Source organism: Neopsephotus bourkii, unplaced genomic scaffold (genome assembly GCF_033783945.1).
Source record: "Neopsephotus bourkii isolate Nb327-2 ecotype Australia unplaced genomic scaffold, CSIRO-AGI_Nbou_v1 NB_398, whole genome shotgun sequence".
Classification (NCBI taxonomy): domain Eukaryota; kingdom Metazoa; phylum Chordata; class Aves; order Psittaciformes; family Psittacidae; genus Neopsephotus; species Neopsephotus bourkii.
Window position 1 is genome coordinate 726078 of NW_026900902.1, and position 27967 is coordinate 754044.

General features: G+C 37.0%; 1 protein-coding gene across 3 annotated transcripts in view; it reads right to left on the bottom strand.

Moving 5' to 3' along the window:
- Positions 1 to 585: 585 nt before the first annotated feature.
- Positions 586 to 27967, bottom strand: part of TPP2 (tripeptidyl peptidase 2) — a 51709-nt gene continuing 24327 nt past the window's right edge. The window contains exons 17-30 of one of the 3 annotated variants that reach the window (XM_061349270.1): positions 27719 to 27873; positions 25820 to 25936; positions 24458 to 24558; positions 22449 to 22545; positions 21448 to 21585; positions 19384 to 19628; positions 19103 to 19181; positions 17238 to 17276; positions 11598 to 11749; positions 11407 to 11503; positions 10784 to 10914; positions 9288 to 9495; positions 1381 to 1500; positions 586 to 746 (exon numbers count right to left, since the gene is read on the bottom strand). In XM_061349270.1, coding sequence (XP_061205254.1) covers positions 657 to 746; positions 1381 to 1500; positions 9288 to 9495; positions 10784 to 10914; positions 11407 to 11503; positions 11598 to 11749; positions 17238 to 17276; positions 19103 to 19181; positions 19384 to 19628; positions 21448 to 21585; positions 22449 to 22545; positions 24458 to 24558; positions 25820 to 25936; positions 27719 to 27873 — 1769 coding nt within the window. In that variant the 3' untranslated portion in view covers positions 586 to 656. Of the gene's footprint in view, positions 747 to 1380; positions 1501 to 1565; positions 3417 to 9287; positions 9496 to 10783; positions 10915 to 11406; positions 11504 to 11597; positions 11750 to 17237; positions 17277 to 19102; positions 19182 to 19383; positions 19629 to 21447; positions 21586 to 22448; positions 22546 to 24457; positions 24559 to 25819; positions 25937 to 27718; positions 27874 to 27967 lie in introns of those variants that run through there. The other 2 variants (XM_061349272.1, XM_061349271.1) reach the window with 2 other exon arrangements.

A 27967-nucleotide genomic window follows, 5' to 3' on the forward strand; every position in this document is an offset into this window, starting at 1 on the left:
GTCTGGCACGTTTATACACGTATCAGCCTGTACTGATACCCTGCTTCATGTGGATTTTTGAGTTTGCCTGAAATCACTCCAAAATGAAGATTTACAAGAGCACCTATGCATCAGCAATTCCGAGTGACACACTGTAAGTTTGAGAGGTTGAATTTTTCTTAAAAAAAAAAAAAATTATATGTAAACTCTTGCAAACAATCCAGGTAATGAAGTCCCATTACTTTAATCTAATAAATAAGATATTAGCTACTCCTGAAGTAGCTTTAAGGCCTTCATACAATCGAAATTAAGATCAAACACGTTAAAATTCAGTTTACTGTAAAAAATATGGAGCTTTTGCAGGTTTGAAGTTAAAAGTAACGGTTAAGAACCAAATATGCATGCAGTAAGCCTTTCCAGCCTAATTCCAAATCCTTAAGTGTTGGCAGTTCTGGCATGTCCATTGCCAGCAATGGGATGCACAATAAGGAAACTTCCTGATGACAGGAGTTAGGTTAACCGGCATTAAGCTGTACCCAGGTGCCTCTACTGGTAAATACACACAATTTAATAATCAGCATTCAGTAATGAAAACATGCGTTCCAATAAAAAGTCAAACTTATCCTTTAATATCCTGACCCATATAAAATCACTTTAAGTTTACAATTGTTGGTTTTCTAGAATACACAGTAATCAGGTGGATACATGACAGGAAGCCAATTCTCAGTGAAATTTGCACAATGAGTCCATCCAAGCAACTTCATTAGCTGAAGAAAAAAAAAAAGGAAATGTTAAAAACAATGAGAAGCTCTAGGGTCTTACTCTGTTTAAAATCAAGCACTGCATTGAAATCAACATCTTACTAAATATGTCTATTATCAGAAAGCTAACAGGCTGGAGAACTGGTGATCTCCTACTTACTTGCTCCTGAAAGGGGAAAACCATTTTATATGATCTGCAGTCTTCCAACTCAACACACAAAAATTTTGTCCCAAGGCTTACAGTAATTCCCATTGTTTCTCTACCTATGTTCTATTAGCAATAATTGTGATTAATAGTAGTAAAAATAACAGTGGTTAAACCAGCAACATAATGGGATTTTAAATATGCAGAAAATCTTTGGCTAAGTTGTCTCTACTGTCTTTTATGCCCCAAAGCAGGTTTGAGAATGTAAATCTACTAAAAAATGACAGTTACTCACAAAGTAGCTATTCCAGAAAAAGAAAGAAGAAATCATTATTAAAAATGGAGGCCAAGCCACTAAAGCCTGGATAAAGTTAAAATTTAAAGCTGTATTTAGTGAGTTCTGCAGTGTACCAAAAATTCAGAAAGACTCGTATCTTACTTTTAAAAGCTTAAGCAGCATGAATATAGTGCATTCCTTTACCAAATATACCTTACCTGGATGCAGTTTTTCAAGTTGTCCTTTGTTGGCTTCTCTTCTGCAAGTTTTGTGGCAAACTTGAGACCTCTCCCATACATTTTATTTACCAATGCATGCTTATACGCAAAAGTCAAAACCTACAATGTGAAAACAAAAATAAATCAGATACTTCAATATTTTAATCTTAGCAGGCTTAACAAGTAATAGCAGATTCTGTTCAGGTAGCAGAAGTGATTTAAACAAAGTACAACACACAAGATAGTTTGCCTTTTTTTGTTTTTGCAGTAAAACAGACAGTTCACAGGAGTAATTATAAACATGAACTTTCTAGAGACTATTTCTGACTTCATGAACATATTTGACTTCAGAACATCTTATGTAACACAGATGTCAGTATTCTAATTCTTTATTCACCACATTTATACCTTCTCTGGATTTTCATTCTCTAGATGCAACTGTACGGTATCAAAGAAATAAAGAAAGTATCAAGAACCAAGCAGGTATATCTTTGACCCACAGAAACAGACCCAGCTGAGAAGTTCGATTCCTAGTAAGCCACAAACTTACTCTAGAAACAAGTATGAACATACATAGTGAATGATACATACATACACACAGAGCAATGCACATAATTATAAACAAGCAATGAAGACAAGTAAGCATGAAGACAAGCCTCAAGTCTGGGGTCAGCTCCTCGCTACTGGTAATTTATTAAGAAGAGATTATAAAAAGCTTCCTTTTGATAACACTAATTCTAGAGACAGCTTACAATATTAATCAATACTATAATTAACACATGCAAATAAATGTGTCTATTTAAGACCTAATGTAAAATAAATCGGGCTCTTAACACCCAAGCACTGACAGCATTCAGGAGGTTGCAAGGTAGTTCATACCACCTCACCAGTTACAGCACTAAGAATTAGTGCAATCAAGACATGGTTTCATATATTCCCTTTGGAACAGTCATGTTCCACTGTCCAAAAACAGGACAAACACTCATAGTAAATAAAGGGGGTTTTATTTTTTTACTGAAGAGCGACATACCAGCAAAGTTGGTTAACATGGTGGTGTTTCTGTTGTTGGCAAAGTTTACGAAATCTCGTATTAGTTTGCTATTCATTTCCCCTCACTCTTTATATCATTTTCCTATCCTATGACTCTGCAAACAAGAGTTACATTTTCCCAATGTCCACTTAAAATATCCCTTCAAGAAAAGCTAACAAACACACTTCAAGGATGCTCAGAAATAAATATTTTACATTAAAACAAAGAAAAAAAAGAAACAATCATAAGAACCTAAAACATTAAGGAATCTGAGATCTGAATCCCGCAAGGACTGAAGAACCTGCCTAATTTTATCTGCCTGAACACTGCCACTGAATGTCAATCACAAGCACAAGGCTTTGCAGGATCAAACTGAGCTAGCAAAAAACAAATCAAAACCAGAAATAATTTACTAATTATCAAACAAATAAAGATGTAATTCTGAAGCTCTGAAGTATATGCCAAGCACTTTGAGTTGCTCACTCTTCTTATGTCTTCAAGTACTTTTTTTGTTGTGTTGAGGTGTTCATACTTAAGGTGTCATAGCTTAAAACACAGACATATGCAACAATGAGCATACAGCACCATTCACATAGAGATTTTCCAAATATTGCTATTGGAAAAATACTTCGCATGCTGCATTCTCCATCCAATTATTTTGGATATTTTCTTAAAGCAAAACACATTAGCAAACACTTTTGAATAACTGGTCAGTGGATCCATAAGCAGCTTTAGTTCGTTAAACTAAGCTTATAAAGAAAACGATAATTCCCTTCTATAAAAGATGATAGAATCACAAAACAAAAACATAACAAATAAAAAGTAAAATGAAAAATGCATCTGAGCTCTCAGCAAGTATAACATATTGGAGGCTATCCAAAAATAATGTCACTGCTCTATTAAGAAAGCTCTTACCTGACCCTGTAAGTTTTGAATGGTTATTGAACATCAGTGATAAAGGCAGGAGGAAAGCCACTTGACAGCATTTCTTTCGTAACAGGGCTTCCTAGAGTTTTTGTGGCAAGAAAACAAAGCATTTTACGAAACACCCTTGCTCTGGCCAAATAAAAGTTTGGGTATTTCTAAATGAGAGAAAAGTTCTCTGCTGGACCAAAAGGTTGAAAACAATGCTCCAAGAGCTCTTGATAAAAGACAACAATTTCTGTTTTAGTGCTTGGAAAAAAAAACCAACCCAATCGACTGCATACAAGTTAAGTAAAAATACTAAAGGTTCATTAGCACTTCAGAAGTTAAGAATAATGCATGAGATTCTTAATATCAGAATAGGTTTACAAACAAAATATGTGAGGTAAGAAATAATACTTTTTATCTTATACACATATTGGTCAAATTAAGCCTTAAATTAAAATACTGCAAGCTTTAAAAGACCACAGAAGTGAAGACTGTAATTCCTTGATACATGTAAACAAAATATAAACTGGAGTACTATTAAGATGTAACCAAGAAAACAGCTGCTATTTGAATGTATAATAACAGCAAGTAAAACAATCTGCAGTATCTAAAAGCACTTGCTAGATGAAAGAACAGGAATGAATTCTTAAGTATTTGGTGTTATTTCATAATCTCAATAAATATAATTAAGACTAGCTTTTACAGGACAAGTGATATGGCTCAGAAATTGGCCAAAGAGCGATAAACAAAGGGTTGTAAGAAAAGGTAATGCGTACTTCAAGGATACTGGCAAGGCGGTGGGAATCAGTGATGGATATTTTATTGCCCAAGGCAATGGCCTGCAATGCTAAGAGTGTGAAGAACCAGACCCATGGAAGATGTTGGATGTCCATGTCCTACATAGCTGCTTAACTTGCCGTTGGCTACAGAAAGATGCATAGTTAGGTCAGTAAAATGCTGAAAGCATCTCTCCTCAGACATTTGCCATTTGCAGGGCCAAAGTATTCAGAAGCCTGAAACCGCTTTTTGAATCCAGCAACACTAAACTACCTAATTAAACTTTTCTAGTATCCCAATACTGTTACCTATTGAGAGGAAAAAAAGACTTGTATAATCAGTTACTTTATTATTTCAATAGTTGTTCAAAATATATCTACGTTTATAAATAATTAAAATACTAGTAACAGGAAATTTTTTTTTCAGGTTTAATACATCTATGGTAATAAACTAAGGTTTCTTAGCTACGGTTGTTGGCTTTTCTCTGCTCTATCAACTAGACTACTATAAATAAAAGCAACATTCGTATAAAAAAGTTGACTCATATTTTCAAGAGAGGGAGAGGAGTTAAGGGAATCAAGTACTGAACAAAATTTTGGCAGTGACTGAATACGATCAGCTGGAAAAGACAGCTGCATCTGACAGTGCAAACAGCAATATGAAAATCAATCCAGCCAAAGATGTTTAACAGGAAAGATAGAAAGGTTCAGGCTTTTCATTTGTTTTTTAAATGTAGTTTTAGATGCGACTTTTTGCTTTTCAGTTAATTTAAAAGTTGAAGGGCATTAAATTCTACAGATGAGACATTCCCAGTAACAAACAGGCAATATCCTACTACTCTCCTGCAGCAGTTCTGTTTAAGCCTGGGGATTTGGGCCTACACATTTTAAAGCTATGTTCCAGGTGTAAGAAAAATTGCACATCTTATGTTCCATTACTAAAACCCCTAAAGCACTGTAACAAATGTGTTAGCATAATCAGACAAACACTTGCTACGTAAAGATGCCTCAAATGGACTTTATTTGAACCACTTTGGTGTATGCAGGAGACATGTTTTCTTTCATGTTTCACTCAAAATAAATCTTCAGAGACAAGTGATCTAATTAGGATAGCTGAAAATGGGAACAAATGCAATCACTATCAAAGGTCAGCACCAGCTTTCCGACATACCTGCTGCAATATGGGAACAAGCATGATATTTCAATGGAAAACTGGCAATGCAAACTAACAAATGCCCTGTGGCAACACAGGTACTATGTCTGCAGAAGAGAGGTGAAACAAGTGATACTACTTGTTTACTAGATGGTGGGCAGAAACGCACAGAGAAGTGATGAAGTTCCTGATTCATCTTCGAAAACATAGAAGAAAACATGGTCTCTGTTTTAAAAAATTTACTTGACCTTTTAATTATTGGCATCTGGATGATCTGAGACTTACAGAAAACTTAGAGGTAAAAAAACTTAAAGTAATGTTTCTATCTAAAGCCATATATACTAGAATGATCACTGCAGTATTCAGGTGCCTTATTTCCATCCTTTCTCAACCAGTTGCTCCATCTTTCAAGTGCCAATGCCACAAAACCATGTTCACATACAGGAAGACCTCCACATTTTTGCTTCCAACATTATGTTTTAGAATAAGTTGGCTGCCTCTTCATGACTCATTTGAAGGACATTCACATGAGGTCTATCCCAGATCCTGCATCACTACTCCACTCTACCCTTCCTCCTTCCAAATTTCTTCTATTCCCCCCAAAGGCAATGAGTCATGCAAGGTTAGGTGATAAAGCCATGTCACAACACTTCATTTTATCAGTCCAGCCTAAGTCAGCCCATAGTAGCATCACAAAAAGGCTGTTAAAGCCATAATTTCTTATTTCCTACTAAGGTGAATTTTGCCAGGCACAAGCAAGTCAGCTGGACTGAGAAACTTTTACCCTTACCCTAGCAAAAATACTCATTTCTTAGACAGAATCTGTTTTGAAACCTTAAACATGACATTGTTCATTAAACTTCCCATCTCAAAGGAAGCAAGCTACACAAACAGTCTGGTTTCCCTTAAATGGGGGAATTCCAAATTTTCCTCTAACAGTCTGTGAAATAAAGTTACTTCCACTAAGCTATTCAATTTGCTTTTAAAATAGCAAAATACTCCAGAAATACAACAGCATACTGCATGTAACACCAAGGTGAAGGTTTATACAACTGTTTCTTCCAAAAAGACAGAAGAAGCTGCAAAGGAAGACTACCAATGGCCACTGCAGATATTTAAAACATCCCACTGGCCCATCATGTAAGGCAGAAAACACTTCTATCATTATCACCAGCTCCTAAGAAAACTACTAGATGGACATGACAAATATTAGTAAAGGAAATGAAAAAATATGAACAGCAGCAAGCATGAAACTTCTAGGAAGCAATAAAGAAAAAACAAAAGTTTTTTTCCCCACAAATTTGCTATCAGCAAAAAAAATCATTACAGTGCTCTATCATCTCCTTTCAAAGCAAAATTCTCAAACCCATCACAGCCCAAGCCACATGCTCCTCACTCCTCATCCCTTTCAAAAAGTTTTCAGAGGAAGAAAACCTCAAAGTATAAAAATGAACAACTAAAGTCTCAGCTCCATTAATAACATGAAAGCTTTAAGTAGCAGCATGTATTTCTTTCCTTTCAAACTTTCTTATTTTTTAGTTAGGTACTGCTGGAATTCAAATTACTGAACAATACCAAGGGAGAGGTGAGGTGCCTAAAACTGATAGCAGTCTTGTTTCTGTGTGGTCACATCTGGCCTGTACTGCTACAACAGCAGAAAGTTTATTAGCATGCCCTTTTGATCTGATGGCCTCACATAATTAAATAGGCATGGAGAACAGATCTGTGGCTGATGGAGGTCTGGTGTTGGCAATCTGGAAGCAGATGAAACTCAAAAATCAGCAAGACATTTGTGCTGGTTTTGGTTGGGATAGATTTAATTTTCTTCATTGTAGCCTGTATGTATGTTATGGATTTGCAATGAAAACACTGTTGATCACACAAAGCGGTATTTTAGCTGTTGCTGAGCAGTGCTTACATGGAATGAAGGCATTCTCTGCTCTGCAATCCACTAGTGAACAGGCTACGGCTGCACAAGTTGCTGAGAAGGGATGCACCCAGCACCAAAGGGATATCCCATGAGACATCATGTTCAGCAATAAAAGAAATGTGGAAGGAGGAAGGGGGGGATGTTCAGAGTTAAGGTAGAGCTACTTCCAAGGAACCATTACTTGTGGTGGACCATGCTGTCTTGGAGACAGCTGAACTTCTGCCTGCCAATGGGAAGTAGTGAATGAACTCCCTGCTTTTGTTTTGTTTGTGCATTCAGGTTTTACTTTACCTATTAGATTGAGAAATCTCATGGGTCGAGATAAAGACAGTTTTATGTTTCCAGTTCTCCTTCCTGCTGCAGGGGAGAGAGAAAGTGACTGTGTAGGGCTCCTGACGGTCAACCATTTTGTATTTCAATTTGACTAGTAAAACCAAGAGGAAAAAGCAGACAAACATACTGCATAAACAGGATGGAAGTTATTTCCACGAATGCTCCATTCCTGGCAGTGTTCAAGGCCAGGTTGGACGAGGCTTTGGGTAATATGGTTTAGAACAAGGTGTCCCTGCCCATGGCAGGGGGGTTGGAACTTGATGATCTTAAGGTCCTTTCCAACCCTAACTATTCTATGATTCTATGTGAAATGCTATAAAGACCTAAAAAGTTTTGTAGTCCTTTCAGTACCAATTCAATTACATGGAGACATCAATTTTCAGAGAAAAAAACTGAATACGCACTTAGACAAATTCATGGTTAAGGCAGCTGGAGAGACAGGTTCAATCCTTGACCTGTGCAATTCAGATCAGTTACTCATTTCAGCCCCAGAGCCCACAGCTCATGAGTGCCAGGAACCAGTATCAGTCTTAGCAGAAAACAACCTGTAACAAAGTGATAAACTCCCAACAAGATGCCTATGCTGGCTGTTTTTCCACTGAAATTATCCCTGTCAGCTTTAAAAAAAAAAAAAAAAAGAAAAAAATCAAACCAGAGGTCACTATACTGGAACACAGTACCGTATTTACAAACAGACAGCAAGAAAATCATGTGCCTGATGACATGACTGAAGCACAAAATCTGTTACCACAGGATATTATAATCAGGTAATGATTAGAAGAGATATGCTGAGAAGATGCAGGTGTACAAGAAAATATACATTAAAAGAAGTGAGAGTAACTACCATCAACTTTTTTGTTCAAGCCTCCAGCTAAAGCACAGGTTCTTACTGGGAAGATTATTTACTGCCAAGGAAATGAAGCAGTTTTCTTTAATTTCAAAGTTTGGTGTTTGTAACTATATGAAGTGCTTTGGCAATTTAACTGAATTATAAATAAACATAATGGCCACTTCACCTTCAACTAAAATAGAGCCATATGTTACAGTTAAGTACAGCAACTAATTAATACTCAATAATTCAACAGTTAAATATAAAAAGTAATAAACTCTGTAAATTAAAAGCTACATAACTAATCAATAACTAATTTACAAATGACTATTTGTAAACCCAATGGATTATTTTGTTCTTCTGGAATAGCTGTCCTGAATGAAGCAGACAAAAATTTAAATCTCAGGATTAGGAGCCCTGAAATGACAGGGAAATCTGTACTAATAAATATATAAGTGTAATTTTTTCCAAGAGTTTCTCCTTTACCTCTACAAACATTACTGACAGCAAAACATAAAACTTCTTTTGTCCATAGTGTAGAAGAGGTTACAGAATGTAGGACTGAACAGAGCAGGGCTGCTGCACACTTCTGTTGGTATACAGCTAGAACAGTGCAGGGGTTAATCAAAAATATTCCCTGAAAGGTACAGAAAGAAGCAATTCAATAAAGCAAGTAGCATTTTCATGGAAGTCTGGTACTTTTCTACACCCTTCCCTTAACCTCTATATTCACATGCATGGAGATGGGCTTACCATGGATTTGACAGGCTTGGCAAAACCTCTGTGGAAAAAGGTCATTAAGGAAGCACAATATACGGGACAGCATGAAAAAGTACAAGGGAGGAATGTATGAGGCTGTGCACACAAAGGTGGTGCATAATTCCAGAAGAAACCATCAAAAAACCCAACATGCAAAATCCAAAAATCCTGCTTTGCTCTCTTACCTTGCTGTCAAAAAGATCAGTCCATTTTGTTGTTTCCCAGAATGTCTCTGTCAAAGCTTCAGAGCAGCTCTCATGATCCTCATCTTTGCCTTCTGCATCACTGGAAGCAGCCCCTTCTTGGGCCTGCAGATGAAGAAGCTGGTCAGCCAGTGCACTTCCTTTTCGACAAAGTGCATCCACTAAAGTAGTCTTCTGTTTTTCCATTTCACTAGAAGAAAACAGCACATAAAATATTAGGTTTTTTTGCAGATACCTCATTATGAACAGAATCAGTGCTGTAGTGAGCTTAAGCTAAAATGTCTGCAGCAGTTGGCACACATAAAATGAAAATCAGCACCAAAAAAAAAATAATTAAAGCACAGCTACTTAAACTAACTAAAAAAAATTAGAGACACTATGCACTAAACAAGCTCAATCATTCTTCTAAGTCTGAAATGCCTTTGATGAGGCAAGGGCAACTCCGGATTCTAAAACTGAATAAGCCAGCATCTAGAAATACAACTTTATAGTTCCTGGCATTATAAAAAGAGAGTGAAATCCACCACTAACAGAAAGAGATACAAGTCTGTCGACTTCAAAGGAATTGCACCCATCTAAAGTACCACTGAATCTGGGTTCAATTTCAGATGTTCGATTCAACCACATGACCTAATGGGTCAACTTACCAAGAAATGGTATTAGAATGAAGTTTACTGTGTCTGAGCTTTCCTTTTATATCAGCAATTCTAGAATTACACACAAATATTCAGCATAGATAGAACCTAGTTTTAGAACTGAAACCTGGTATTTTATCTAAAATAATCAACAAGTATGCATCTCCCATTTTAACGGCCTAATTTTCCGATCTGTTGCTCTATTTATGACTAAACCAGCAGCACATCACATGCTTGAAAACCACTGGTTATTCTCCAGACTAAGGTGACTGTCAAAATACTGTCTTCCTAAGTATATATGCTGGTAATTCACAGGAAAAATCTAAACCTGAACAATGAGCCTCCAAAATACTCTGAAGTATAGTTGTCATGCTTTTCACAAATGAAAGCGGTCACTTCTTAGACTGCTGTCAATTTTGCTTTCAAATACAGATCCAAAAGGTTGCAAGGTATTATGAAAAGGCAGGTAGCATTCAAAACACATACCTCTAGATTGATGTTCTAGTGGTCCCTCGGATCTGAGATTAATCTTGATACAAAGTAGCTTAAACTTGTATAAGGCTTGATCGTTATACAAAACTGTATTTTCCTCACACATTTAAATCCTGAAAGCACCCTTGTTTATTTACTATTTCTAAGTAAAAATGTGCAGGTTTCAGTGCTCCTGCATTCTAGGGATATAAAAGACCAAATAATTTTGCAGTCAAATTTGAAATTACCTGAACCCCTAAAACTAGCACAAGTTATTCAACAAAGTTATAGTCATTCCATTTCTTATAAGCAGAGACGAAGTACATGAATTACAGAAATAGGATGCAAGAAAATTATTTACTGGGTAGGTACTTTTTTATAGTAGTTGCGTCAGGCCTGGGATCGGTCTTCATGGCAAAATATATTGCTAATGCTGTCTGATCAATATGAGAAATTACAGTATTTGCAGCTTCAACAATTTCATCAAGTCTTTTCATTCGTTCCTAGAAGAAGAATAAGAAAGGTGTTTAGCACTATGAAATCGTGGTCCTAATTTTTGAAGACAGTGACAGATGGTGGATTTAGCTGTGTTACTTCAAGGGGTTACTGTCCTCACGTGACAGAGCAATTCTGCTAGAAGAAATTACCAAACCAGTAGAGGAGTAGAATGGGATGTGTGATTGTCTCTGTAACTACCATTTAGAATAATATTGTTACAGCTGAAACCAGAAAGAAAACTTACAATGTGTCTAATTTAACAAGGAAAAATGATAAGCAAACACATTAGGTAGGCATACTCTATTTCATTTTGCTGTGGGATTAAGTAAATCCCACAGTTAGGGAGGCAGTTGTCAATCTAATTAGTAATTTCTGCTTTATAGTACTGACTATAGCTTTGGTGGGCACTCCAATACCAAACACGTAGGAAGAAAGATTCATTTGTTTAGGCTACACAGAAGTATAGAGACAAGCAAGTTTAACATGTATTAAATGACCTTTTCAGAATCCAGCTGATGAAGTCTTGCAACGTACAATGGAAGATGATTAGGAAATGCTTCCTTCAACTCATTATACATGTCAGTGGTATCCAGTCTAGAAGAGAGGAGGACATAGCATGAAAGCACAGATTCTGGCTATTTTTTTGTACAGCTGCTTCAAGCTTGCATAGTCATGACAACAGACATACTTGGTCATCCACTGTATTTTTAGATCTCTTAAAGCTTCAGCAAATTCTTCTTTTACATCTTTTTCTTTTTCCTGTTCTCTTTCTTTGTCTTTGCTGCCATTTTTACTTTTTGATGGTGACGGTATCAGATGATAGTGAACAGTAAGGACATCCTGTAGGTAGGAAGAGACACATACTGAGAGGGATACAGTACATTTTTTTTTCCTGATGCTATATAAAAGTTAAATCATAGCAAGCAACTATTCTGAGCAATGCATACACTGAGTAAGGATTCTGAAAAGATACTAGTCATTAAAAATTCAGGAACTGCTTTAAGTTTTTATTTTAAGCAATGCATGGATGTAAATATTAAAATAGCACACTGGGTGTAGAGACAAGTTGAAAATTAAGCACATTGTTGGTTCATATGATTTTAAATGATACTAGTTACAGAATCAGAAGTGTGGGGAGTTTGTTTGTTTATAAAAAAGCAAGTAACTTGGTTAAAAGGCAAAAGGAAAAAAATCAGAGATTCTATCCTACAAATCTGGCAACAAGCAAATTAATAAAGATAAAGGAATTCTAAAAAATAATACCCCAATAGGATAAAAAAACAAAAGCATGAGTCATGCCATGCTCAGGTATTTACTGAGTATTTTTTCCATGTGCCTCCTGAACTAGCTGAAGCATCCAGTCAACTGTTTTCCAGTCTGCTGCTATGGACTTTACAGTTTTACCTGCGTCTGTGCTCAAATTAAGTAGACATAACAGGAAGACATTTTTTAAACTCTATATGCTAGCATAGGAGTAGTCTGAGTTCATGCTACACTAGCCAAGAATTACCATGAGAAAATCAGCTACTGCTATTTAAAAGGAAAACCCTAACTGATCTTAGACCATGCTCTTCAGTCCATTTCCCAAAATGGCTTACATATAAATTGGCAAATAAGCCAGCATTAGATTTCAGTCATTGCTTCTAAGACATTACAATTGCTGGGGGAGGCTATTTTGTTGGGTTTGGTTTTAATGTTGAAATTTTTAAAAGAGCAAGAGAGGACACATGTCCCATTATTTTACAAACAGGATATTTCACAGAGCAGATCAGTTTAAATCCTGTACGCACTGTTACTCTGCTGCAACACTGTGCACAATACTGTGCTGCATGCCCAATTGCCATGGCAATTTAATTATTTATGCCAATTATTCAAAAACATATTTGTGGGAATGTTTCCCATACAGCAGGTTGGTGTTGCATAATGAAATGAAATCTTGTGCACAAGATGGAGTTATTCCAGGTTACTTAAATAGCGAGTAAAAAGTGACTGTTAGAAATTGCTCTGTAAACCTTGAAATAATGGACTTCAATATTACATTTCTGAAACTATTCAAGAACATTGACACAGAATAATTTTATTTGAACTTAAGCGTTCAGCAGACCGACAGCTCACTACGGGTTACTGAATACTGGTAAGAGAAAGTGACATCAATATTCCCTTAAACAATTTTTCCAGCTACTTAATATGCAATTGCAAACAAACCACAAAAATGTTTACAGATTTTTTTTAAATCCTGTTTAGGTCACTAATCTACATCAAAATATAGCTTTCACAAGAACTGTCCTTTACATACGATTCTAAAGCACAAAGTCGATGACCAGGCAGTACACCTAAGACTTCAGCAAGACCTAGGCCAGAGCATGACAGAAAGGGTTCTGGAAGCAGGCACATGTAGTGGAAAATACAAAGTCACGTATGGAGCTAAGGTAATTAGAATGCTAGAAAGCAACAATGCACTTCATTAAAGCAAGCCAAGCATTTTAAGATGCCTAAACAGTTCAGCACAAAAATTTGAATCAGTAGTATGCAGTGCTTTCTTAAAAGATGTAACCTCTATTGAGATTAATACTTTCCAAAGAAAGAAACCTGCTTTCCTAGAAATATTCTTCTAATATTTCAGGATTTTATTCTTGAAAGTTCTCTTTGATCTTACTTGGCAAGATGTTTGGAGTTATGCACCTGAACAGTCTCTGCATTCTCAAGCCTTCTCTGTATGACAAGGCTACTACTCTGGTTTAAGTTTCAAGCCAAGTGTAATCAGATTAATAAAATCCCACTTACGTGGATAACACTTTCATTTAAGAGACTAATTCTATGTAACTAAACCATCAACAGTAAAATGTCATCTCCCCATTCTCTCAGCTAGGTGTTTTTGGTCTCATCAGATTCTGCAATCATTACACGCTATGATCATTGAAAGGAAAACAATGCACTTCACATCTAGGCACCCTCCTTCTGAAAAAGAAGTTATAGGAAAAGAGGTGTATTCTCCTCTACAGACATCAAACTTCTTTCACTGGATAAATAAGGTTTAGGTGCTTATCACATTTAACTAAACTATCACAAGACCATAAGATAGACTGACATCTTTTTCTCTATTCTGTCTGTAAACACTAGCATCATTTATAGAACTTGGCAACCCCCTAGATACTAGAAGATCCCAGAATGACACTGTCATTGCCATTACAGAAACATTCATCATTAGAGGTAAAGGAGAAGAAAGGTAGTTCTTCACAATTCACAGCTTTAATCTGTTTTCTTATTCAAATTTCACTATAACTGTTCCACACCAACAGAATTGCTGGTGTACAGGATTTATATACCTATAAAAAGATATAGGGCTATAGCCAAAGGAAGGCCACGAGTGAGCATATTATCTGTTGAAAATACTACTTTAAGGAAACTTCCAAGTTAATGAGAAAGATTCCCTTTGACTATTCCAAAACAAAACAAAACAGAAACAACAACAACAACCCCCCCCCCAAAAAAAAAAGAAACAACCCCAAAACCAGTATCAAAAACTTTGGAAGCATACAGGATACGCACTTTGGTCAGCATACTCTGTGCACAGCTTGATAAGCCTCAGTGAGTTTACTTTTAACAGAACTACGAACTATATACATAACCACAGTGCCCTCCACACAATCACCTCCTAAAAGAGCTTAGTTAACAGGCAACTTAATTTTGTTCGAACATTTAGATTTCTGTCTAATGATTCAAGGTCTGGTACTTTATATAGAAAAGACACATGAACTACTGTTACTTGTACCTTTAAACATTCACAGGAAAAGTAACAACAGGAAAAAGCTCCATGAAAGAGCACATCCCAGATCTCATCTTCCATTTAATAAACACCTTGAACATCTTCACATACACAGTTGAATGCACATGTGGAATTTTTATCAATTTTAAGATGTATACAATTTGTGTAAGATTGCTCATTTTTACAGCAATACTTACTCATTTGAAAAAGAATGAAATTAATATTCATCAATATCTGCACAATGCATTTCTTGCTTGAAGCTGGAGAAAAGGATGGCTGAGAAGGAGATGAAGAAATTTTTTACCCCTTAGCCAGTTGTTACCTATTGTTCTTCAAAAGCTGCATTATTTAAAACAACAACAACTTGAAAACAAGTGGAAAAAAAAAAACCAACAGATTGCAACTGTGCTACAGAAGTTAAGCTGTTGAACATGAAAGGTATGTAGAACCAGTTTGGTTTTCACATGGTTGCTTAGCACATGCTATTACAGACCAAGGGCTCTTCTAAGAGTACATCAGCAGGCACTCTCTACTTCAGCGGGGATCAGTTCAAAGTTAAAACATCACTGAACTCTGAACTTTTGAATACTGATCCTATGATATGTATGAGATTGGATTTTTTTTTTTTTTAAGTAAAAACCCATGTCCAAGGGTTATTTTGAGTTTGGTTTGGGGTTTTTAGGTAAAATTAAGCTCTCCAGAATAGCTCTTTGAGCAGAAAATTATGGATTAGACTTTCAAATCTGTCTAGTAAAACAAAGACACCTGCTTATTCCATAGAAAGAACTCACTAACACTTTTCTCCAGTTATAAATGAATTGGTTATCTTCTTTAGAAAATTAGACTGCTATTTTCTGTCTTAACCTCAAACTATTTTCAGCTTAACTAGAGAAGCTGTTGCTGTTGAGCTGTGGGCTGGAAGAGCAGTCATGTGGATTGAAACCTGCTGAACTGCCAGGCCCAGAGGGTGGTGATCAGCAGCACAGTTGGAGGCCAGTAGCCTGTATGTACCCCAGGGGTCAATACTGGATTGAATTCTGTTCAACATCTTCATTAATGACCTGGATGATGAGGCAGAGTGAACCCTCAGCAAGTTTGCAGATGATACCAAACTGGGAGAAGTGGCTGATACAGCAGAGGGTCGTGCTGCCACGCAGAGGGTCCTTGACAGGCTGAAGAAATGGTCTGTCAGGAACCTCAACAAGTTCAACAAGGAGAACTGCAGTCTTGCACCTGGAAACAAATAAACCCATGCACTAGTACATGCTGGGGGCCACCCAGCTGGAAAGCAGCTTGGCAGGAAAGGGCCTGCATGTCCCAGTGGACATCAGCTTGTATGTAAGCCAGCAATGTGTCCTTGATGCAAAGACCGTTAAGGGTATCCTGGGCTGCATCAGACATACTACCAACAAGTAGAGGGAGGCAATCTTCCTCCTCTACACTGGGGAGGCCATACCTGGAGTACTGTGTACAGTTCTGGGCTTCCCAATATAAGAGGTACATGGATGTACTGGACAGAGTCCAGTGAAGATCCACAAAGCTGATGGACTGAAGCATCTCTCTTATAAGAAAAGGATGAGAAGGCTGGGACTGTTTAGCATAGAGAAAGCATTTGGGGGGTGGAAGGGCAGGAGGCACTTGGGGATTGATTTCCTGTATCTGTGTAAACATCTGTAGGGAAGTTGCAAAGAAAAAAGCAGACTTTTGTCAAGCAGTGCCTACTGACAGGACAAGAGTCAATGATCACTAACAGAAACAAGAGGTTCCCATGGACATCAAGAAATACTTTTTCACAGTAGGGGTGACTGAATAGTGAGCACAGGTTGCCCAGAGGTCATGGAGTCTCCACTTCTATCAGTCTTTATAAAATATACTACCTAAAGTAAAAGAAAGCACAATATAAAACACTACTGTTAATAGTCACTAACTCCTTATCTTAAGTATCTTAATACATACTTACAAAATTCTTTCTGTAAATTCTACTACCTGCTACATCATTGTATAAACTCTAGCCTCTAATAAGGTATGTTCAATTTGAGTAGAATCATAATTGAGAGACTTTTCAATCAAGTCCATCCCTCCCAAGAAAAACCTGACTACTACAGCATGTTTCTATGACTGTAATGAAGCCAGCTCTCAATTCACTAGAGTTGGTATACAGTCAGATATTCAATTCTACGAAGTGTTAGGTTTGTATTCAGTTCTCAATTTGCAGACAGAATAGAACAGGCAAAAACACCTGCCACAGAAAATCTTGACACTATACACTGAAGATTCCAAAGTGTTTCATAAAAAGAAAAATTACAGACCACTAATCACCACATGCATTTTTACAGCACTTATTGCAGAAGAATCCAGATGCTCACGTGCCTCTCAGCTTTGTGTTACAATAGTGTTTTGTCATTCTACCAACAGACATACTTAAGGTGCTGAAGTAAGTAACTCAGGACTAAGGAAGTAGATGGGGGGGACAAATTAAAAAACCAATACTGGTAGACAAATTCTGCAAGTCATATGCAAAAAGACTTAAGTATATCTTTTTCAAAAACTAACATTCAGTACCTTTTTAAATTTTCCTTGTCGCTTTGCTGCAGACTGCCCCTGGGAGTTAGAATAACATACTGTAAGAAAACATGCACACACCACACAGGATGGAGACACCTTCTCTGTACAAATACGGTTATGCTTTCAACCTACAGATTGTTAAGCTTTTAGAGAGTCACATCTATGATCAAACATGCTCTTAAGCATGCTCTTTCATTTTTTTTAAATTAATAAATCAATGCATCATTTATACAGTCCGTTATTCCTGTAAGACAAGCAAGTGTTGTTAACCACTTAGCTTAATTTCAGAATTACAGAAATTCAGCCTCAGAAGTGGAGGAACTGTTTAGTGGCATTGTTCTATTTCATATAAATATACAGAAAGTAGATACACTTTCCCCTCACATTGCGTCCACTTACTGACTTAGAGACAACTTTGCTGCCTGCCCCTCCTTTTTTGTTTCCTGGTACAGACCGAGGTTCACTAAAGGCAGCATAAAGTATCTAATACTATTTGGTACCATCCTTTTTTCCAGTGAAATATGACCCAACAATAATACCTTGGACTATGACATGCTTCAGATACAGTTTCTCTCTTTGTAAGCTCTTCAGTATTTTCATCACATGAAATGACAGGAAATACCTATCTCCTACTTCTCCCATCCCAGAAATCATGGTATATAGCCACTTAGTCTGGTTTTAAAATAAGACAGATGAGAATTGCAACCAACAGTTCAAAGAAGTGCAGAATTCAAGTTAGGGAAAATAGACTACACTACTGTAATGAATTTACCATGGATTTCATAGAATTTCACTTGCAACCTTGCATGAATCACAAAGAAGTATTTTAGAGTTCTTAGTTACTGGGCTTTTTCCTCATTGATACATAAACTGTCCTGACAGACATCTAATCTACAGTTACATGCAACCTGCCCCAGAAGTACTACATACAACCAAATCGGACTGAACTATAAACTTTTCTACTCGAGATCTAAAGGTATGTGCCCATCTACTCACAGAAACTTATTTTCTATGTTCTTCAGCCACATCTAGTGATATATGGACTATTTCTAAATACTAACAATCACCAGGACTGATTCAAATTTGTTCTCAGCTTTGCAATCTATTTTAAAATAGCTAAAGCAATATTCTAAATACTTTAGCACCAGATACACACAAAAGGGATCTGGTTATTATAATCACTGTTGCACTATAGATTCATACAAGTTAGAAAGCAGTATCTACAGGATGCTGCATTAATTAGCAAAACAACCCTACAACTTTTTTCAAGCATCGCATACAGAGATCTTGCATCAGTCTCATGGAACATACAGCCATATTAGTGGTTGACAACATCAGTGTGCAGCAAGTATCTGTTTATGCATTTAGGTTGGCAAAATTCCTACTACTTTTTAACAGTAACATGTAGGTGCTAAGGAAGCACATTTGTTTGCTGAAAATTGTATGCATGCAAGGAAGAGTAAAGCTGTTTACTAGAGAACCGACATGCAAAAAATTGCATATGCACGTTTTTTTCATTACAAAATTATACTAAACTAGGCAATTACACAAGATCACTTTTAAAGGCTCCACACCAGAAAAAAAGCAGTTGTTTCTACAAATGGAAGGATTCAGAGGAAAAGAACTAGAATTCAAAAATCTAGAAAATGTAATTAAATTTGAAATTGTAAGACAAAAATAGAAGTAGACTCGCTTAGAATTTACTCTGACCCTATGAGGAAACAACTGCTTCCAAAATGTGTTACATTAATAAACCTAGTGCTCAAATGCACTAAAATCATGAAATAAGCACTTCCTGGCATGCAATTTACTCGCTTTGCAAATTTCAGAAAAAGAAGCTGTCATTCATTTCAAATACTCACAGCTTTCTTTCCAAGTTCTGTTTTAGACAGTGTAAGAGCTCCTGCAAGATAACATCCTGGTCCTGCTCCTTTAGGTATTCTATTCAAAGAAAAATTTCAGTGTTAAAACCAGGTTCACTAATATTCCATGAGGAGTACAATAAAGAACTGGAACAGTGAAAGGGCAACACAAGAGGAAATACCAAGCCTAAACAGGTAGACACAATCAAAGTATCACTGCAGTTAGGTGCAGAGGCAGCTGGTTAGATGTAGATGAAAAAAACAGGACTTCAGTAACTTACTTGTCATCAGGCAGAGATGTAACAAAGAATGGCTGACTGTGTTTTGGTGGTAATGTCAAACTGTTGGATTTCTTCTTCCCTAAGAGAGCAAGGCTATGGTTTTCATAAATATCTAAGCTCAAGGTACTAGACAACCTGTGAGAAACAATAAATGGAAGGTCTTTGATGCGATCCAGCTCACTGTTCTGTTCGTGACGAATTTGTAACCGAATAGTGTAATCTCCTTTTTCCAGTTTCACAGAGTACTGAAAGAAAGAAGTTCTCATAAATGTCAAGATTAAATACCTCACCATTCACAAAGAAATCCAGAAATAAGACTGTCATATGTTCTTCTTGATCCATACAGCTGTAGTCATTTAAAATATGCTAGACTGCTTAGTTTTGGATGTCTCCTGAAAACAGAGTGTTTTCAAGACTTGATAGCAGCCAAAACACATTTTGGATTGACTGAAAAACCTCAAAAGTTTTCAGACCACAAAACAAGCTGACACAATTTGTTCTATTGTAACACTATTAACTGCTCAAATAATAATCAGAATTCTTGTTATTTCAGTTCAATACTTTTGGCAGATTTGCCTTTATACACTTTCAATTTACTACATAACTCTGCGTGCTCTGTGGTTTAGATCACAGAATATCTTCTACTATTTCAAACACTGTACTAGGTTTCACACTGAGGGACCCAGTAATGCTGTGAGATTTAAGGCTGCAGTCTGAAGAGCTTACAGACTCTTTGCCCTGAGCTTTTCATACATTCAGTTATGCAGATAACATCATCTCCATTTATATAAAACAAACACCACCACCAAAAGCAAAACCCACAAACACTGCCCCCCCTAAACCCAGACTCTCAAATTCTTAGTTTTGAAAACATTCTTTTGCTTCTATCAACCCAAAAGGGCACCATGTGGATGTCTTGAGCAGTAACATGCTAACCTTCCTTTCTGCTGCTGCTGTAATACAAAAGGCAGCCCTAAGTAGAAAGGGACAATAATTTAAAGTACCCTGCTCTCAGAATCTCACTCTCCTGGGTTAGGGATTCAGCTGGCATTTCTTCCTGGATAGCTAATTCTGAATTGCTTTAGAGTTTTCCATGATGCGCATCAGAGATACACAGTGTGGTGGTCCACGAGGTGTAAGTAACAGATTACTTTGGTGATTTTTAGATTTTATAACAGCTTTAAAAATGCAGGTGAAGGAACAGAAGTAACGCAATTTCTGAAACAGATTTACAAGATCCAAAAGACATGCTTTAAAGCTGATCACCTGTACACTTCTAGAATGATGAATCTACCAAAATAAACATTACATCGATGAAGTTCAAGAGTGATTTTGGATAGGTAAAAAATAGTTTCAAATAAAAAAAAAAACCCAACAAACTATAGAAAATGTTTCTCCCTCTTTTTGTCTTCCGTTTTTTTTCTCCTCTCTGAATGATCCAGAAACATAGTCTGTTCTAGCAGAAAGATTACTGCTGAGGGTACAGTGTCTACAAGTCTTGTGCAAAAAACCTCCATTTGAAAGGCAGCAACAGGAATAAACCAAGCTATAGCTTTTAAAAGGCTGTTTGAAGACACAACAGCACAGAAGACAGCCTTCATGGATACAGAAGCCTCTGATCTATCAACAGACAAGTCAGACTACAGAAAAAATAATGGATCCTTTCCACCTTAAACAGAAAAGTTCAAGATATGTTGATTTTTACACAAAGATATTAAAGAAAACAAGAACTTGAATTCACTCCTTGAGAAGCAGCAGTCAAAAAATCACAAGATATCATGAATTAACAGCTTTCTGTAAAATAAAGCACACTATCACTCTTTCTCCTTCCTTGGAAGAGGAAAAAAATCATCATAATGTTCTATTTCATGGAAAGAAACCTGCCATTACTTTTTTTTTCCAGACGAATACATCACCGCTGAACCTGTCTTCTTGTGAAGATATAAGAACACTTTATCTATGCATCAAGAAACGTTAGAAGCTAACAGCAGGCCTGGAAGGTGAAAAAGAATGAAGATTTTCACAACATGCAGAAAACAGAGGGTAAAATACATTGTTCTGTACCTGGTGCGGATAGGCATCTCCTGAACCCATTTGTCTTTTGTTCTGGTCAAAAATAATCCACAGTTGACTATCAAATTCAGATTCATACAACAATTCACAAAGAAGCGGACAGCTTGGAGTTACTTCTCCACTCTTAGGCTATTAAAAGAAAGATCAAAACATTTAATTCACAACTGAATGAGTACAATCCTTACACACATATTCAAAAGGATACCTGAACTAAAGCCCACTTCAAGCAACAGTAGCTCCTAAAAAGAACCACATGAGAATTTCCACTGTAGACAGTCCACACTATAAATCTATACCTTGTTTCTGACAGAAAGCTAGCTAAAGTTAACAACTGGCTTTAGAAAATACGCTATATTTATTAATGACTTTTTAAAAAAAACACAATCATCTATAACCCTGTCTTGGGTTCAGCAGTAGCAGTCATTTTTTTTCCTTCTTAGTAGCTGGTGCAGTGCTGTGGTTTTGACTTTCAGCCTGGGAACAGCGCTAATAACACCAATGTTTTTAGTTGCTGCTCAGTAATGCTTACTCTGACCAAGGACTTCCCAAGTCTCATGCTCTGCCAGGGAGGAGGGAAGCCAGGAGGAAGCAAGCCAGGAGGCAGCAGAGACAGGACACCTGACCCAAACTAACCAAAGGGGCATTCCGTACCACAGCATGTCATGCCTAGTATATAAACTGGGGGACAGTTACATGGAAGGGCTAGATCACTGCTTGGGTCAGGCTGGGTATCGGTTGGCAGGTGGTGAGCGACTGTATTCTCTTCCCTTGTTATTTCCCTTATTATTATTATTAATGGTGGTAGCAGTAGTGGTTTGTGTTATACCTTAGTTACTGGAATGTTCTTATCTCAATCCATGGGAGTTACATTCTTTCAATTCTCCTCCCCATCCCTCCAGGAGTGGGGGAGAAAGGGATCAGGGGGAGGGAGTGAGCAAGTGGCTGTGTGGTTCTGAGTTACCAGCTGGGCTTAAACAACAACGGACCCTTACCTGATGGAAGTTATAGGTCAAAATCATCTCATACAGTTGTCGATTATTTGGTAAAATATCTCTGGAGCCCAAAGGTTTTATTTTTGCACTCACTGGCCTGCAGATAAACAACAGAGTACAGATGGTACTCTTAAACATGTATCCTCTATCAAAATTCGTCTTACTTAAGCAGAAGCATATTCTGAAGTACAACTGAATTCAGCCCATACAATAACATCTCTTTAAAAATTATAACTGTCCAGGCAGTGTAAATTCATCAGTTAGAATGACTATCCATATAAAAATAAGGTTTAGTAACATTACAGAGACTGCCAAAGAAAGAAGCCAACAGAACTAAAAGCAAGCAAATCTGATCCAAAAAATAATAATAAAAAAAAATAACCAAAAAACCCCTCAAAAAAAGCCAGACTTCAGACTTGTTTATTTATAGAGTGAAAATTAATGGCATAGTAATTAGAAGACAGAATACATAGTTGTTAATTGTTTGTTATAGAAGGTTATATCAGAAGGGAATCCGTAAATCTGTAAAAGGCCTCATAGGAATCAGAGTAGTAACACAGGAGAATGTGAACATACAGTACCTATACACTATACACTAACTCAGACACAGCACAAAATATTGTTCAGAGCAGCACAAACACTTTAGATCTTAAACAAAGTATTTTGGCTAAATAATAATAATATAGGAAAATCAGGGCTTCAGAAATAGAGGAGTGGAATGAGTGGCATCATTTAACTTAACATTTCCTTCAGACAACCTTTCATGGCATTTTCTGTAAGATTCAGTCAGCTATTTTATTGCTAAGAGCACAGACTAGCCACACAGTAAAATATCTCTGCTGGATCATACCACAGAGTCAATCTTACCCAGGTTTCCTAGTCTGGCAGTCACCAGATAGACTGCTGACAGAAGACTTAAGAACCGACATGACTGCACCTGACATATCTCCCTGATATTCACCCTGTCTTCAAGCATTTGAAACTCAAGAGGCTGAATGATGAGCCATTCAGTACTTCCCCCTCCCGTGTTATGACTCATTAGTTCATTCAAGAGACACTACTCATGCCTTAATTTAAGCACTTAAGTATTTATCATTAGTTTATTTAACTGTAGTTTGTTTACTGTCAGATGAGTACCTCAAATATTACATGGAGGCAAGAGCATTTCCATTTTACAAACCAAGAATGAGGCAAAGGTATATTAGGGGACTGTTCTATCTCCTCACTTAAGGCATACCAAATTGTCAGTTTCTGAATCTAATATTAAGGGGCTAGCTCCTAGCTACTTCACTTCCATTTACAAGTATTCAAAAGGCCCAGAGAGAGCTCAAGGTCTCCATAGAGAGGCCCAAATTATGGAAAAGTTTGCATTACTGACTACTAAGTAATCTGTCTGGCTCAAGTCTTAATAAGTACTGGTTAAATTGCACAGAATTTCTTCTTCCACCTGAAGTGACCAGTAATCGCTGCACTGGTTAGGAATTTTCCAAAGCTTTTCCTCCAAATCATCATGTGTCAAACAGACAAGATGAAGACAACTTTCCCCAAGAAATCCTGCACCAGATCCTACAAAAGCACTTCCAATCAAGCAAGAGAAAGAAAACGGTCTTCCCAGGTCAAAATTGGGCAGGATCTGAAGCAGCTGCTTAAAAAACCCCATAAAACAACAAATAGTAGCACCAAATAACCCTACAATATAGATATCAAAGTGCAGTTTACATCTAAGTGGCTCCTTCAAAAGTAATGGAATATTTTTGCCCCCTTCCCCCTTTTAATTAGCAAAAGGAAAACAATTTGCATGTAAAAAAGGCATCATGATGCTCAAATTTTATCAGTTAAAGGAATCAAAAAAGAGAATGCTGAGGAATTTTATTAACTGAAGCTTCCAAACTTACTTAAAATTTGGCAAGAACACTTGTTACCCTAAATTTCACTGCTCAGTTGTTACTGTTTCATGTACATACAAGGAGTTCTCCCACTTTCCCAACACAGTTTCCCAGAAATTCTACCTGAGTGTTTGAACCCAGCTTTTCAGATTTATGCACGGAGCAATATCTTCATACTTCAACAAAGACTGAACATCAAATCGTACGATGCCTTCTGAAGCATGCTAAAGAAAGAGTATATAACAATTATGTTTCTGTGAACATACAACATCAGATGTGTACCATCAAAAATGCAATGCAAGCTGTATTTAACTATATTACTGGGTACAATAGTGCACATGTTTGAAGTGTCACAAGCTTACCTATATTTTACAATAGTAGATATATTGGAACTGTGTAACTCCAGCAACTGGAGTGAAAGTCTTCTTTGTATTTTTTTTTCCATGTTAATAATTTATACTTGGACTGTATTTGTACAGAACTGCCACACTTTGGGCAGGGCTAAGTTTTGTTTGTACGTTTGTGACTATTTCCTTTGAATATTTAATAAATATTGTTCATCTAGAATCTTATAACAGATATTTTACGGTGCTTCTGCTTAGGGTTATTATTACAGAATAGTTTTAATTTTGTGAAAAAGAAACAGTATTACCATACATAGTCTAGTAATGGGCCAAATAATTTGAGAAATTTTTTTCTACCAGTGTCCTATGACAAATTGACCAATATATCACACTACTAAAATTTACTCTATGAAAGTTATAGGTGATCAAGAAGAAATGGCAGAACTATAGTATTCTCTCATTTTCAACTGTCCATTATTCAGTTGATGTAATCCTGCTGGGGTGGGGGAAGCTGCAGTGCACAGCATCACCACAAGCTCTGTTTTGCTGATCTAGAGGTTCAAGACATAGTACTTTAACACAATGCACCCACTTCCCCCCCCCCCCCCAGGTTTATTTAGCTCTTAAGAGCCAGAATACATCCAAATTCACCTGTGGGGCAGCTATAATTAGCTCCATTCCATCACTGAAAAAAAACCCAACAAAAACAACAAACCCCAACAAAAAAGAGGGAGGAGCCAGTATAAATCAGCATGGTGCTGCTTTACAGAGGTATTGCCATTTCAGCTCTTAAAGAGAGCCCTCTTCAAGGCAAAAATCAAGCCAAGTCAGGTTGCACAGGACAGTAAAGAATATAGGAGAAAAACAAAAGTACCGTAAACATTACAATACTAATGTTTTTAGCAACTTTTTTAATCCTTCAGTATCATAGAGCCACAGGAATCACAATACAGCCATTCCTATTAACCTGCTTTTAAGAAAAAACATGAAAATCTCATGTATAAAAGATACCTTAAGTCTTTCTAGCTACAGACAAGAATGAAGCAAAGCTTCTTTCATTCTGAGATACCCTAGGACTTCAGAATACTCAAATTCAGAAAACGCAAATATTATATATTCCAAATAGCTCTGGAAAACTTACCATGTTTAGCTGAGGAGTAGCACAAAGTACACCATGGAAAGAAACTGTGTAATTAATGCTAACATCGCTAAGGCTTGCCCACCACCGAGCAACACAAAATTCAATGGTTTTTCCAGCCTGAGTAAGAAAAGCACACAGTTAGACCCAAGCTTCCATCTTTCACTTCTATTCACCCCAGACTCCCTCATTTCAAGGCAAAGTAATTGGAGTCTAGCTCAAAAACCATGCTGTTATGTCCAGTTTATGCCAATTATGTATGTTTGTACAGTACCAAATAAGACACATGCAGAAAACATAAGATAGCTCCAACAAAATATGATGCCTGATGTCCGCAACAAAGCAAAAAGTATTGGGGTATATCTTACAGAACCTTTAAATATTACATTTCCCTTTCCTATCCTTCAAACTAGGCAGTCAGGTTAGTTCACAGATGAGTTTAACCTGTGTATCAGAAAAAAAATGTGTAAAAATGTGTATCAGAAAAAAAGATCATACTCTCTGCCTCAGTAAGATGACATGAAGATTGGGAGGGTTTTTTTTGTTGTGGTTTGGTGGGGTATTTTTGTTGCAATTGTTTGGTTTTGTTTTTTTTAACCAACATCATAGAATTCACAAAGTGTCAGTGGGACAAACTTAGCTTAGGTCTCCCACCTGACATTTTCACAGAGGGTAAGGGAGTGAATAGCACTCTTAGACTTTAGAGCTATGCAACTTAATTAAGTAAGGCAGGGAACAAACTCAAGAAGTAAATTCTGTCATTCACACCCCTGAACTGTTAGCTCAGTCCCTGGCTCTGGCTCTGTTTTGGACTCTTGAGCTAGCATTGAGCTAAGCCTGCTGTATCTAAGCAGTATGAATGCAAACCAGTCAGTTATCGCCTGGCTTCAACATCAAGATGTCACAGATTACCACGTGCAGCAGTAATGGCTAGATATGCTGAACTACAGCTGTCACCGAAAGTTGGAGGAGAATAAAACTGCTTAATACCAATACAGCATTAAGAAGCAGGCACTTCTTTATTGCCACGCTGGGTGCTAGGTGGAATTTCCACAAATCAAGCACACTCCACGCCAATTTTGTTGTTACATTTATACACAAAAATTACAAGGTAGCACACTCCCAGTTACAATGGTTAGCGATTTGCACATAATATCTGCTGTGTCATTCTTTTCCGTTACTATGCTTGCACAAGGGAAGTGTCTTCACCTGGACAAGGGTCTTCTAGATCCACAGGTCTGTTTTTTAGCATTATAATGAAGGCAGTTTACTTCAAGACATCTTAAAAGGCAGTTTTGTTGCCAGGTTGGCTGGCTAGATTTCTACCTTGCCAGGTTGTCAAATAACTCATCCTATATACAATGGACCCTAGGCGATTTGGTTATGGTCTAGAGAGTAAGGACTAAGGCTAACATATCATAGAGAACAGGGACTTCAAGCTACACAGCATCAGTTTTCAAGTAGCACAGCAACCCATGCTAACATAAAGGCTAACTTCTTAAGTCAAAATATCCCTGTAGATAACTTCCGCAAACAAACAAAATACAGAAAAAAAAAGAAAAAAAAATCAGTAAAACTTAACATAATCTGCAACACAGCTATCCAACAAGTCATAGCCCCTATCTGAAAGGGAAACAAACTGGTCTGTGTAAACAAATACCAACAAAGTGAAGAGAGCAACACATTATAAGGGCATTCTCAAATAATTAAAACACACCAGCAAGCTATTAGGGATATTTTTAAAACTGAAAACCAGATGCATTCACTACTGGAACTGATGTATGATTTCTTGGGCTTGGGTTTTTTCTTGGGGAAAAAAAATAAAAAACCAGAATGAGTTATGTTATGCTGCACTGAAATATTACTTTTCTCTCTTCCCCCATGCCACCCTAAGGTACTTACTAAGACAGGAAAAGCTTCAGTCACTGATCCTTTTTCTGGTAAGGATGAAAATTTGTAAAACTCATGACTTCTATATGCTTTTTGTTTCACTAGCTGAACGGCATGAAGCACAAACTTGGCGGTCACATCAGCTGAACATGAGCATACTGTCACTTCTAGATTAAGGAAAAAAAACCTGAGTTTAAAGAGCCAAAAATCTTAAAAGGAAAGCAGAGATTCACCAGAAAAACACTAGTTATACAGTATCCA